Raw genomic sequence first — 14,988 nt, 5'->3', positions numbered from 1 at the left:
AAGTTTAGCAATACTCCAAAAAGGTTTTTGAGCACTATCTCCATGTTCACAATAGATAACCATCTGTAAAATGGTCAGGTGCAGTCAGGTGGTTAGATCAGTAGGACAGGGTTTGGGACTACTGGATTCTGTTCCCATTGTTGCCAGCCTTGCTGTGTGACCTTGGATAATTAACCCTCTCTGATAAAGAGCACGCTACCAATTACCAAAAATATTGTTCCTCTTCTACCTCACATAATTATGTCATGTATATTCATTTATATTATAATGTCCACAGGTCCCCATCTAATACCTTACAATCTAAAAGACACGGGATATACTAAGGGCAGGAATGTGGATATCACAAGTCAAGTCACATTCTCGATCAATAGGCACTCAGTAAACATCTAAAGATTCTGCAGCGTTCCACACTGTTTTAACATCAGTTTCACCAGAAATGTAATACAGTACCTGAGTGGCAGCTATCCCTATAGCTTGCTGTAAGTGTGAACAAAAGAGCCACAGCATATAGTAACAAGGACCTTAAGATATTTCCCCCTCCTCACACACACACACAGGTTGACAACTGGGGCTGCTGCCCTCTAAAAATACAGGAAAAGGTGAATGTAATGAAATTGCTATTGCAGATATTTACTGGTTCTACGTTTACATGCTCTTACTAGACACTTCTGAAACGGAATCTGGGATTTATCGCGGGCTGTTTTGTATTTGTACAAAACATTAAGATCTTCCCAACTTCAAGAAAAATCCACTAGTCTGCACTGAGGCGCTCATACTGAACTGATAAGGAATTAGGCTAAGGGAGTACTGCCCCATTTGTTTTACAGATTAATAAATGAGCTATTTTCATTAGTGCAATTACTAGCTCACACTTAGATCGGCACCTGACCATGGAAAACATACAGGCATTAATCTAAATTAACGAAACTTGACCAATATTTAAAGAATGTGATTATGACAATCCCTAGTTTTTATTTATGGAGCTAAAACAAAGAATATCCAGATTGCCATGAAAAGTAATCTACTGCCAACAAACAGTTATAGTAACACTATCAGTCAACACATCAGGCATCACCAGGGTAAATATTTTAGCCAAGAAGAAAGAACAAACATACACAGGAAAAAAAAATAAAGGATGGATGAAAAAATATCAGATACCATTATCACTAGAATTTTTTTTTATGTTGGCAACCAAAGCTTAAGACGACATATTTAGGAAAGCTAAGTTCATAGACAACTTACTCATAACAATGTTATAATAATCATATAACTGATTGAATTTTCCAGGTATATCTATTGTGCCTGCCTCTTCACTAAATTTACTGCTTACCAGCAATCACACAAGCACCAGCACAGCAAACATGAAAAAAAGACTCTTCCTGTGACAAGCTGGAAATGCACCTCATTCAAAAGATCCAAAAATGCCAGTCACTATTCTCAGCCAATAAGAACAATTCTTAAACTTTCTGAAACAGAAGCCCTGTATTCTAATTTCTGCTTGTCACAGTGAATAATTTTTTTAAAATAATTTTTTGAAAACTGAAGTCAGGTTTTTTAAATATATATACTATTTTAAAAATAAGCCTGTTTTAAATTTAATTTGAATTCATGACAACCGATTATCTTTTTATCATAATCTAGTATCATCTAAATAAAAGGTATGTTGAACTAATGAATCCTAATATATTTTAACTAATAAGTTAAGGGTGCTTTTCTAAAAAACAGCAGCAAGGGGAAAACATTTCACTAAATTTAGAGGTCAAGCTTTATAAATATAGCACAATGTATCATGTATTACCTATTTTCAGGTTTAATGATGTGAATACTACTACTTATTTTTTTCACCAAATGCCAGTACTTTGTTGTGCAGTGAAGATCTTGCCTTAGTTGTTGAATAAAATGTTAAAACTAGTTTTATAATTGCTTAAATAAATGTGTATAGTTACAGTGTGTGCTCCTGTTTTAGCAAGAAGTAATACCCAAAACTAGGTTAAAAGCTGCATTTAGCGGTATAGTAACTAAATCAAATCACCATGTTTTAATGGTTATACCAATGAGAATGAAATTTTCATTTGGAAAATAACTAAAAATGTACAAATGGTTAACATGATTTTCCACTTGCTGATTTAGTGATTTAAATCAAAGAAATTGATCATCAATCCACCCTCATTCCTCCAAAAAACAAAACTGCATATCACGTATTTGACATTACTGCCAGGAAAATGTTTAAGAACTTTGAGGATACTCCCACACCTCCATAAGGTTTCCCAGGAACTCCAAGGGCTGCTGATCACCACTTGACAAAGTTAATCGGGCAAAATATCACTCTTTAAAGAGATAACTGGTGTAACCTTGCAAATTCTTTAGGGCTGAAATTCATTATCACAGCTTTATGCTTTGATTGAAGAGCTAACAAGTGTCCAGGATGGTAGCTCCCACAACTAAAACAAGCTGTTTCACTGACAGAGTAATGAAAATTAAGGACTAGTTTAAAGCTTTTATATAATGTATAAAATAGCACACTCTAGCTTTAGCTTTTGCAGGTCATGAATTCATATCATGAAAAGTAACATGCATGTGCAAGAATTCTTTCCTCCCACTTCTCCCTTTGTAATTAAATAATTTTCCTTCTGACAGGTTAACAAAAATGTTCCTTATGTGAATACTAGGCAGCTAAAAAGAAAGTTACTTTTTTTCATAACTGGTGTTCTTCAAGATGTCTTGCTCATGTCCATTTAGCTTAGGTGTGTGTGCTCACCACATGCACTGATTCCAGAAGTTTTTCCCTCTGCAGTACCCGTAGGGGATCAGATCTGGTGCCCCCTGGAGTGGCACACATATGCAGTGGCATATAGAGCACTGCCCACCCCCTCGACCCTCAGTTCCTTCTTGCCAAAAACTCCGACAGTGGGGAAGGCGGGTGGGTTGTGGAATGGACATAAGCAACACATCTCAAAGAACACCAGTTACAGAAAAAGGTAACTGGTCTTTTCTTCTTCGAGTAATTGCTCATGTCCATTCAACTTAGGTGACTCCGAGCAGTACCCCTGGAGGCAGGTAAGGAGTTCACGGACATGTAGATTGCAATACAGATCTGCCAAGCCCAGCATCATCCCTGGCCTGCTGTGTGATGGCATAGTGGGCTGTGAACGTGTGTACCAAGAACCACACCATGGCTTTACAGATGTCCTGGATCGGAACGTGTGCCAGGAAGGGCGCTAAGGATGCCTGCGCTCTAGTCGAGTGGGCTCTGACTACCAGTGACAGAGGGACTCATGCTAAGTCGTAGTGGGTCCGAATGCTAGAGGTAATCCAGTTAGAAATCCTTTGCGTGGACATGAGGAGGCCCTTCATACTATCAGTTGTAGAGATGAAAAGCTGAGTAGACTTACAGAAAGCTTTTGTCTGATCTAGGTAGAAAGCTAGTACCCTTCTTACGTCCAAAGTGTGAAGGCGCCTCTTTTCACCAGTCTCAAGGGGGTTAGGGCAGAAAACCGGAAGAAAGATGTCCTTGCTCATGTGGAAGTGGACACCAGCTTGGGAAGGAAAGCCGGGTGGGGTCAGAGTTGGACCTCGTCCTTATAGAAGACCATGTACAGCAGTTCTGAGGGCAAGTCTCCGAGCTGCGAGTCCTGACTCGCCGACGTCACTGACGGAGCTGGACCTCATCAATACAGAAGGTTGTATGGAAGTTCTGAGGTCAGGGCTTGCAGCTCGGAGACTTGCCGATGTCACCACCACCAGGAAAGCTACCTTTCACGATAGATGAGATAGGGAGCATGAGGCCAAAGGCTCAAAGAGTGGACCCCTGAGCCTGGGCAGAATCAAGTTGAGATCTCACTGAGGGACTGGGGACTGGACTTGAGGAAAGAGCCTCTCGAAGTCTCTAAGGAACCTGACCATCATGTCATGGGAGAACACAGTCTGCCCCTGGATTGGCAGATGAAAGGCCAAAATGGCAGCCAGGTGCACCCTGATGGAGGATTGCGCCAAGGCCTGGTTCCTTAAATGAAGCAGGTAGTCTAAGATTGACTGCACAAAAGAATGCGAAGGGGAGATGCCCCGTTCAGCCATCCAGTGGGAGAACCTCATCCACTTTGCCAGGTAGGTCTGCCTAGTCAAGGGCTTTCTACTCTCGAGAAGAACCTTCTGGACACCATCTGAACAGGCCCATTTATCCAGGTTCAGCCTCACAATATCCATGCTGTGAGGTGGAGGGATGCAAGGTTGGGGTGCAAAAGTTGGCCGTGATCCTGAGACAGCAGGTCCAGTCAGTTTGGTAGGGGCTAGGGAGGGACCTAGGACAAAGGCAGAGAGGCTGAAGATGCGGCTCACTGATAACCAGGCGCAGATATTTGGAGGCACACATCCCCCAGCAGGAGTTTCGGAGCCAGCGCCCGGAATCTCTGCAGCACCAGTACTGCTCTAGGGACAGGTCAAGGGACTGACAGTACCACTCTCTGGACCGTTGTCAATCCCTCTGGGCAGCATCACTGCGTGCAGCTACATCTTAATGATGCCAAGCCCGCTCTAGTTCCCGATCCTGCTCCACATCCCAGTACCACTCATTCAGTGTGAGGCGTAGATCGCCAGCCTGGTGCTGTCACAGATCTGTCAAGTGCTGCTGGTCACCAAGGCCCCCATCCAGACACTCATCAAGGTCAGCCAGATCCAACTCCGGGAGGAGCGACCGGTACCAGCGACCGGTACCGACTAGGACAACACCACCAATCGGCCCCCATCTTGGTTCCAGGGGAGCGACCACTCGGGCTCTGGCTCAGGTTTGGAGCACGGTTCCCTAGCAGTGGGACAGGCTCCAGCCAGGCCCGTAGTATAGGGACACTTCTATGAAAGAATCATTACAAGCACCTTCTTGAAGATTTAGCCTAAATTATATCTTAAAAGGATTTATGGCTCAAAAGGCTAAATAGTATTTAAATTCTGAGATATACTGCAGATAAGATAATATGGATATAATGTATTGTGTAGTCTTGAAAAGACTATGATTTAGACTCAGGGCTGATCTACACTAGAAAATCAGTTTGGTTTAACTAAATCGGTCAGAGGTGTGAAAAAGCCACATCCCTGAGCAGCGCTGCTAACCTGACTAAAGTCCTCATGTAGCCAGAACTAGATTGACGGAAGAATTCTTCTGTCAACCTAGCTACCAGCTCTTGGGTATGTGGATTACCAACACCAACTGCAGAATCCCTCCCATCAGTGTAGGTAGCGTCTACACTGAAGCACTGCAGTGGTGTAGCTATGCCACTGTAATGTTTTAAGTATAGACAAGCTCTGAGTGATCCTCAAATTCTGCATCCAAATTGTCATCTTCTGGGTTTATTGTTTGCATTCTAGGAGAAAAATGTTCCTCTGGGTTGCATAAGCACTAAAACATTTGGTACAACTGGATGAAACTGAATCATCTTGGTTTTTTTGGCCATGTCTCCTTTCTATTTCCATTGTTTTGCTGGTGGTTCAATTTCAGTGAACAAAATATCTTTATAGTTTGCTAAAACATTTTTAGAGAATGTAATCGTGTGACAGAGAGGTGCTGATTTGTCAAGTGCTGAAGACCAATGTTAAGTTTCCTAGGCACAGGAGTGTTACACAGATAGTGTTACACATTTCCTAATGTTTAGCCACTGAATGTTAGGGAAAATAAACTCCTCCTCCTTATTTTAAAACATCTCTTCCCTTGCCCTCCCTTTGGAAACTTCCTTTATTTAGGACTCAACCGGTAGCTCAAGAGTTATAGTTAGTGACACTGCTGTGCAATAAAGAATTTCAACAGACTGAAACTTAAGTAGGATCTCCCTATCTTTAGTGAGTTTCTCACTTCAGGCAACAAAATAGTGGAATGTGCTCACATAAAGCAGAGTGGTGCTTATCTATTTCTTCCATGGGTTTGGTGCAGAGTACCAATTAGTGCATAGATGAAGCTGTAGCGAGTCAGTCACTCATTTTTACTAGAATATCGATTACCTGTTATACATTATGATTTGGAAGTTATATACATGATCTAATATTGTAATAGACTAAATTAATAAGAGATTAATCAAGAAATTTAAACAGGTAACATGCTTGAAAAAGTATTTTGTACACAGGGCTGCCAACATAACGAGAGTGCCAACATAAACAATCAATTCTACAAACCAACAATATAAGTGAGTTTTGTATCACATTCGTATAATATTAACAAAACCATTATATTATATGGTACCATTACAGTACCATAGTACAATGCTTACTATTATCTAATAGGATAACCAATGCAATTTTCTTTAATTATGGTGGCACTGATATTGACCTATATTTAAGGTTGCATTATGACATCTGCAGTATTAGTGGGGGATTACATCCCTTTATGTTTGAAAACAGTCTGTATCAACAAGTTCTCAACACTTACAGTATCAACTGAATTTTTAGTAAAGTTACAACTATATCTATCTATTAGCTTAGAATTGAACATAAAGTGTCTTTCTTTAGAAATGTAGACTTCCAGTCCCACCTTTTCTTCATCTCCCTCTAGCTAACAAATATCTTTGCTGTCACATTTCTAAATTTACATCCAAATAGCTAAATCTCCAACATAACATAGCAGTCAAAAAATAATGATTGTTCATTATAACTGTTTCAATTTAACATAAGAATGGCCATACTGGGTTAGACCAAAAGCCCATCCAGCCCAGTATACAATCTTCAGACAGTAGCCAACTTTATGCTAAGAGAAGCCAACACAAGTGTCTTCTTCATAGAACAGATAATTTACAGGGAATGAACAGAACAGGTAATCATCAAGTGATCCAACCCCTGCCGCCCATTCCCAGCTTCTGGCAAACAGAGACTAGGGACACCATCCCTGCCCTTCCTGGCTAATAGCCATTGAAGGATCTATCCTCCATGAACTTATCTAGTTCTTTTTTGAACCCTGTTATAGTTTTGGCCTTCACAACATCCTCTGGCAAGGAGTTCCACAGGTCGACTCTGCCTTCTATGAAAAAATACTTCCTTTTTATTTGTTTTAAACCTGCTGCCTATTAATTTCATTTGGTGACCCCTAGTTCTTGTGTTATAAGAAGGAGTAAAACACACTTCATTATTTACTTTCTCCACATCACTCATGATTTTATAGACCTCTATCATATCCCCCCTTAGTCATCTCTTTTCCAAGATGAAAAGTCTTATTAACCTCTCCTCATATGGCAGCTGTTCCATACCCCTCATCATTTTTGTTGCCCTCTTCCAAGCCTTTTGCAATATATCTTTTTTGAGATGGCATAAATCTGTACGGAGTATTCAAGATGCAGGCGTGCCATGAATTTACACAGAGGCAATATGATATTTTCTGTCTTATTATCTATCCTCTTCCTAATGATTCCCAACATTGTTTGCTTTTTTGACTACCGCTGCACAATGAGTGAATGTTTCCATGATGACTCCAAGATCTCATTCTTGAGTGGTAATAGCTAATTTAGACCCCATCATTTTATATGTATAGTTGGGATTATACTTTCCAACGTGCATTACCTTACATTTATCAACAATGAATTTCATCTGCCATTTTGTTTCCCAGTCACCCCATTTTGAGAGATCCTTTTGTAGCTTTTTGCAGTGTGCCTGGGACTTAACTATATTGGCAAAATTTGCAGAGGATACAAAATTGTTCACCCCCCTGTTTCCCCCTTTTTCCAGATCATTTATGAACATAATGAACAGAACCGGGCACAGTACAGACCGCTAGGGGACACCACTCTTTACCTCTCTCCATTCTGAAAACTGACCATTTATTCCTACCCTTTGTCTCCTATCTTTTAACCAGTTACCAATCCATGAGAGGACCTTTCCTCTTATCCCAAGAATGCTTAAGAGCCTTTGGTGAGTAATATATATTCCCATTCTACATGCCTTATTGGAAAGGAACACAAACCTCCACCCAACACAGCTAGTTACTCAAAAGCAACACACACAAGGAAACTCTGGCCATGTAATTTTTTTCCTTTAAAAATCTACAATTTGACATTATCAGCATAGAATCTAGCCATTTTGGTGTATCTTCCCTCACATACCTGTTCAAAGGGTGCAGCTGGAAGGAGGGAGGAAAATACAAAGTAGCCACTAATAGCTGCCTCATTCAGAGGCAAATACAATGCCAGACTCAGTACAGATTAAAGGAGCTTAAAAAAATTAATCGTGATTCTAACATTAAAAAAGTAATCATGATTAATCACAATTTTAATTGCACTGTTAAATAATAGAATACCATTTGTTTAAATTTTTTGGATGTTTTCTACATTTTCAAATATGTTGTTTTCCATTACAAACACAGAATACAAAGTTTACAGTACTCACTTTATATTATTTTTATTACAAATATTTGCACTGTAAAAAGATAAACCAAAGAAATAGTATTTTTCAACTGATCTTGTACAGGTACTGTAGTGCACTCTCTTTATCATGAAAGTGTAACATAAAATGTAGAAATTTTTTTTTACATAACTGCACTTAAAAAAAATACAAAACTTCAGAGCCTACAAGTCCACTCAATCCTACGTCTTGTTCAGCCAATTGCAAAGACAAACTAGTTTGTTTACATTTACGGGAGATAATGCTGCCCGCTTCTTATTTACAATGTCACCTGAAAGTGATGATAGTTGTTCCCACGGCACTGTTGTAGCTGGCATTGCAAGATATTTACATGACAGATATGCTAAACATTTGTATGCCCCTTCATGCTTGGGCTTCTATTCCAGAGGACATACTTCCATGCTGATGATGGGTTCTGCTCAATAACAATCCAAAGCAGTGCAGACCGAAGAACGGACATTTTCATCTGCATCAAATCCAAGAACAGAAGATTGACTTTCTTTTTTGATGGCTTGGGTTCTGTAGTTTCTGCATTCGATTGTTGCTCTTTTAAGACACACCTCATCCCTCTCAGATTTTGGAAGATGCTTCAGGTTCTTAACCCTTGAGTCGAGTGCTGTAACTATCTTTTGTAATCTCACATTGGCACCTTCTTTGTGTTTTGTCAAATCTGCAGTGAGAGTGTTCTTAAAACGAACATGTGCTGGTTCATCATCCGAGACTGCTATAATATGCAATATATGGCAGAACGTGGGTAAAACCGCAGAGCAGACGACATGCAATTCTCCCCACGGAGTTCTGTCACAAATTTAATTAACACCTTATTTTTTGAACGAGCATCAGCAGCATAGAAACATATCCTCTGGAATGGTGGCCAAAGCATGAAGGGGCATATGGATGTTTAGCATATCTGGTACATAAATACCTTGCAACACCAGCTACAACAGTACCATGCGAATGCCTCTTCTCACTTTCAAGTGACATTGTAAATAAGAAGCAGGCAGCATTATCGCCTATAAATGTAAACAAACTTGTAAGTCTTAGCAACTGACTGAACAAGAAGTAGGACTGAATGGACTTGTATGCTCTAAGATTGACATTGTTTTGTTTTTGAGTGCAGATATGTAACAAAAAAGTCTACAACTGTAAATTGCACTTTCACGAAAAAGAGATTGCACTATAGTTCATGTACAAGGTGAATCAAAAAATATTTATGTTTATAATATTGTTATTACAAATATTTGCAAAAAAGATAAAGTGAGTACTGTACACTTTGTATTCTGTTATAACTGAAATCAATATATTTTAAAATGTAGAAAGACATCCAAAAATATTTATAAATAAATTTCAATTGGTATTCTATTATTAAACAATGAAATTAAAACAGTGATTAATCCCAATTAATTTTTAATCGAGTTAATTTACTCACATTAAACTTGTGATTGACAGCCCTAGTTTTTAGTGATTACATTAATGTGAAATGCACTTGAGCACCCTGAGTTAAAGTTTTTTGTAGGGTGTTCCTTATTTTCATTCTAATTTGTAGTTTAATTTGTATAGGAGTTACAATTTTCAGATCAATAGTTAAATACTTAAGTAACTACATTCTTGGTGGAGAAGGTGGAGCCAGCAATATACTTGCAATTTGTTAGCAGACTGCAGAAGCCAACATTTTTATTATTTTAATACAAGATTTTGATTAGAATATTATTACTTTTTATGGTACTATATAGTCATAAATTCATCCCAAAAGAGTAAACATAATGGCTATTAACCATATAATACCTATACTGCCACCTCAAATACAAGTGCCTATCTGTGAAATTGCTGTCAATCAAACACAGTTAAAAAGAATCTACAATGCCTTTAGATTAAAACAGATGAATTCCCACAATATGTTTTCCTAGGCAAGTTCTACTGCTTTGGCAAGTCCACAATGTGAACACCTGCATTTTGTGAGAGTTCAAATAAACCCTAGAAACACTGAGGGTGAGGTAATATCTTTTATTGGATCAACTTCTATTGGTGAGACAGACAAGCTACAGCAGAGTTCTTTTTCACATCTGTGTAAGCTCAATAGTTTGCCTCTCTCATTAACAGAAGCTGGTCCAAAAAAGATATTACCTCACTCCCTTGTCTCTCTAATATCCTGGAACCCACACAGCTATGACAACACTGCATTATAGAAACATGTTCAAATGATTTTTTACAAGGAACAAATTGTAGGAGTTGGTGACACTCAAAAATATATGCTGTACAAAGGACAATGAAATTTCACATGAATTGCAATATTTATATGACATAAAACATTGAGCTGAAGGCAAGTTCAGTTACATTTAAATACACAGACTATGATATTTACAAAAAATGATAAGAAATTTCAGATGTAATGCAAAAGTGAAATCACCAAAAAAAGTGAATCTTGAGAAAAGAGATGGAAAGATATAAAATATAGTAATATTTTTCTAAAGAATAAAAAACACAATGTAAAAATAAAATATACCTTTAAAGACTAATTGTAGCTACCAAGTCAGCAGGGTCAATGGAATAAGAATAGAATTGCAAATTCTGAGTTTTGTATTCTATTTCAAAGTTTTCCACTGTTTTTTGTTAATCTTAACTGTGGTAATGGCTTACATTGGACTACTGTGAATAATAACTGCTATATGAGAGCTGGATATTATTATTTCTCCCTGCTGTAGAGAGTCAGCAATTTTGAAAGCAGCTGTTTCTGCTGTCAGTGTGTGATGGCAGCAAGCATGGTTTTCTGAAGGGTTGATTCAGCACAATCTGGACAGCTAACTGTCATTATCAGTAACATCATAAAGAGACCAGGAGAAGAGACTGAGTGGAGTTATAGGAAATGAGATGGAAATGAGGAGCAAAGAATATGAAGGCACAGACGGAGGAGAAAAGGCAAATGTTAGAGAGAAATATGAAAAAAGTGATACATAGGAAGAAGAAAACGGAGTAAGGAAGGAATAAGGAATGTCTCTGAACAACTTAAATACAGAGTATAGCCACTCAACAACAACTTCCTTTTCTTTTCCAGTTGAACATCTGTAAAAGGGCAGGAAGCAGTCAGTCAGTCAAAGAGCCACCAGTTAAGGCCTTGATCCTAAAAAGAGATCCAACAGCATGGACTCTTATTTCCCATGGGACTTCTGGGCATCAGTGGGACACTGCCTGGGCGTACCAGTAAGTGTCCACACACACACAGCCCCTTGATGGAATTGAAGCCTAAAGTCATGGGAAGGTCACGCATAATCCTCCATATTAAATATGCAAGGTTTGTCCTCTGCTGGTCTAAAAATTTGATCAAATGGAGGATCCAAGTGACTCAACAGCTAGGCAGTTGGCTCTCTCCCTGGCCTTTCCTGCTGCTGACAGACAACAAGAATGAAAGCACTGCTGGAAGCAGTATTAAGAAATAGAAAGTGGAATGTTATACCAGACTAATATATGCAAATGATAAATTTTCAGCACAATACATGGTCAATTAGGTGTGCAGCTCCTAATAACAACAATGCAGCACATTGTCTGATCCTGTGTTGAAAGCTGATCTTGTATGTAACTGAAACGGTTTATACTAAAAAAGGAATGATCAGAATCAGCAGATAACCTTTCTGCACACAAATGAAATGGCATTGAGTGTTCCCATGCCCATAAGCTATATTTAATTTTATCCAATATTGATTTAAGTATTCACAGTAATATTGTAGATAATCAGTTTTATATACAAAATATGATGTAATAATAATTTATAAGAAACACTTACTGGGTAATTTTTTTGGAGGGATGGAAGGATGGGTTCAGGTAGGGCTATAAAAAAAAAGTTTAAAGTTGCTGTGATTCACATAATTCACAGAAAACAATATTGTATCATTACACCAAAGGTGTGGACTGAAAGTCCATGATAGAAGCGTTTACTTTGAATTTCACTTTCATGTACTTTGTGAAATTAAAATTACCTGCATAAACTTTATATAATTATTGTATATCTCATAATATGAAAATTATTCTGTTAAATGAAAGTGTTATCAACATATTGCTATTTGTAGAATAAACATATGAAGACTTCTATGTCAGCTGGACACTGTTTGCATTTTAAAATTCATGTTAATTTGTTATTGTAGGCCACGATTATTTAGACTCTAAAAAGGATAATCACAGCTTAACTCAAGTACTTGGATCTACCCTAACATGATTATAACATGCCATGGGATGTCTTTCAGATTCTAGATAAGTTCACAATTCTTCAGATATAAAATCTGCCACGCTATGTCATCACAAGTAACTAAAAATAAAATAAAATGGCCCACATATCCAGTAGCCACTGCTGACAAAAGCCCTAGAAGATTATGTTCTGTGCTATTTCCTGCTTTTACTACACAGCTAGCAGTGTCCCAAAGCCATGTGGACATTGGTGATATTAGTGCACTAACAAATAGAGGTAATTTTAACTCTAATAAAACCCTGAGGTGGTCGAGGGAGTTGTGTTTGGCGGCAGGGGGGGAGGGGGGAGAGAAGAAGGGGAAGAAACAGGACACACGCAAAGAATAAAAATAATGGGGCAAATATTTATCTTCCATATCAGATGGTGTTAAACATAATAGAGAGAGAAAAAAAAAACCCACAAAAAACAGTTGAGTTTCCATTTAATGTTTGTACCCCACTCATTATTTATTAGAGCTGTAGATCTGGCAGCTAGCTCCTTGTTGCACTAAAGCTATGATGTCACTCCATCAGCATTTTTTAAAACAGTTCACATATACCAGGGGTTCTCAGGCTGGGGGTCGGGACCTCGGGGGTCCCAATGTTATTACATGGGGAGGTCATGAGCTGTCAGCCTCCATCCCAAACCTCGCTTTGCCTCCAGCATTTATAATGGTGTTAATATATAAAAAATATATAAAATATATAAAAAAGTGTTTTGAATTTATAAGGGGTGAAGGGTCGCACACAGAGGATTGCTATTTTAAAGGGGTCACCAGTACAAAAGTTTAAGAACCACTAATCTATACCATTCCTTAAGGAGAATGATAACTAAGTTTAGCATCTAGAACTCAAAACTGTGTCTCAGAAGGGAACAATAATTAAGATACCCTTTGTTTTGGGCAACTGAGAATTGGACCTGCAGAATTCTCAGCAGTAGGACTTTCATATTTTCAAAAAGAATGCTACAGTGACTAATTGAGTTGCTAAGAATAAGATCACAGCTGTTTTAATGCTCAAGGTTTCCTTTGCTTGTGGGTGTTTGGGGATATGAAGGAGCTATCTTATTTCTATGACATCTTGGAGATTTCCCAGCATTCTGTCAGAATGACAGGAAAGGAAGCAAAATCTGAACCATCTGAGTGCTCAAGATATTTTCATCTGAGTCTACATCATACATCAAGAGTCTAGGGGTATAAAGGGGGGAAATGTTATTGGTCAGTAATCACATTTGCCATGTGAGTTCCTCTTTTCCTGCAATACAATGCAGATGGACCTGTTCGTGTAGGAAGGTTAAAGCTCAAGAAACGTGTGTACCTATAAAATAAACTCAAGCCATAGGTCAAAAAAGATTTCCACAGTAGCATGGTTGGCAAAGAGAAAAAGGAAACAGAACAGAGATTTGATTGCACTAGGGAGGAAAGATGCACTCAATTTTACTAGTAATTGAAATATTTGTTTTTCCTTTCTTCTTCCCCTATACCTCCTTACTAAGATTTTTGTAGGTAAAGTATAAAATTATGGAAGATAAGCTTTTTCCAATAGCCTCCTACCAATGTGTGATCAGCGGCTGTGTGTTAGGTAATCTTGCAGAAATAAAACAGTAGGAACACAACCACTAGCAGCAGTTCATATATCCAGAGACACATTCCCCCAGACTTTTTAGCCCAGGAGATTGATCTAACAAGCTAAAAAGCTCCCAAACTATGGTTTGTGAATTGTTGGTTCTCCTTGGGGAGCTGGCTGATCACATGGTGCTGCTTCTCCAACTAATTTCAAATTGCTTAATAATATTAGGAGATAGCAACACACACATTAGGTTCCTAATAGTTTCCCACAAACAAATGCAGTGGTTGTCACAGGTATTTTGTGCAATTGTCACCTCCTCACAAGTAGTAGTATCATTGCAAAATATCTGTGTATATAAAATCTATGTATTTCATTGTAACCCCCTTTCCTACCATTTGTAGAACACTTGTGTTCATAGACTGTAAACTTTTCAAACCAGAGAGTGTGTCTATCTGCGGCTTTGCACAACACTTAGTGCAAAAAGTTCCCCAGTGTGAACCAGGAACTCTTTGGGTGCTACTGTAATACAAATATTAAAATAACAAACAAAATAAAAAGTGAGACCCTTGCCTTCAATCTCCAACTGAGGCAGCCTGCTTACACTGAAAGCTTACCACTGATCACATCAAATGGTTTATAACTTTTGAGCCAAATCTGTTTTTAAGACTGCAAAATGGTGTTCATAACTCTTTGAAAATACGTTTTTCCCCCTCTTGCACACACTTCAGCTTTCTTATTTTGAACCTTAGAATCTGAAGGCCCACAGTGGTTTTGATCCTATAACCCAAATGGCCAGGACTGACAAAGACCTCACTGATTAACTTCCCAATTATGTCA

General features: G+C 38.4%; 1 protein-coding gene across 4 annotated transcripts in view; it reads right to left on the bottom strand.

Annotated features, from left to right (window-relative positions):
- The window catches only part of TENT2 (terminal nucleotidyltransferase 2), a 79,487-nt gene that overhangs the window by 25,609 nt on the left and 38,890 nt on the right, over positions 1-14,988 (bottom strand). For all 4 annotated transcript variants that reach the window (XM_030566670.1, XM_030566671.1, XM_030566672.1 and 1 more), the window contains one exon: positions 12,146-12,189. In XM_030566670.1, the coding sequence (XP_030422530.1) occupies positions 12,146-12,189 (44 nt within the window). The remainder of the gene's footprint in view (positions 1-12,145; positions 12,190-14,988) is intronic.

This window comes from Gopherus evgoodei, chromosome 6, assembly GCF_007399415.2.
Source record: "Gopherus evgoodei ecotype Sinaloan lineage chromosome 6, rGopEvg1_v1.p, whole genome shotgun sequence".
Taxonomy (NCBI): domain Eukaryota; kingdom Metazoa; phylum Chordata; order Testudines; family Testudinidae; genus Gopherus; species Gopherus evgoodei.
The sequence above is the reverse complement of the archived record's forward strand: the minus strand, read 5'-3'. Positions and strand labels throughout refer to the sequence as shown.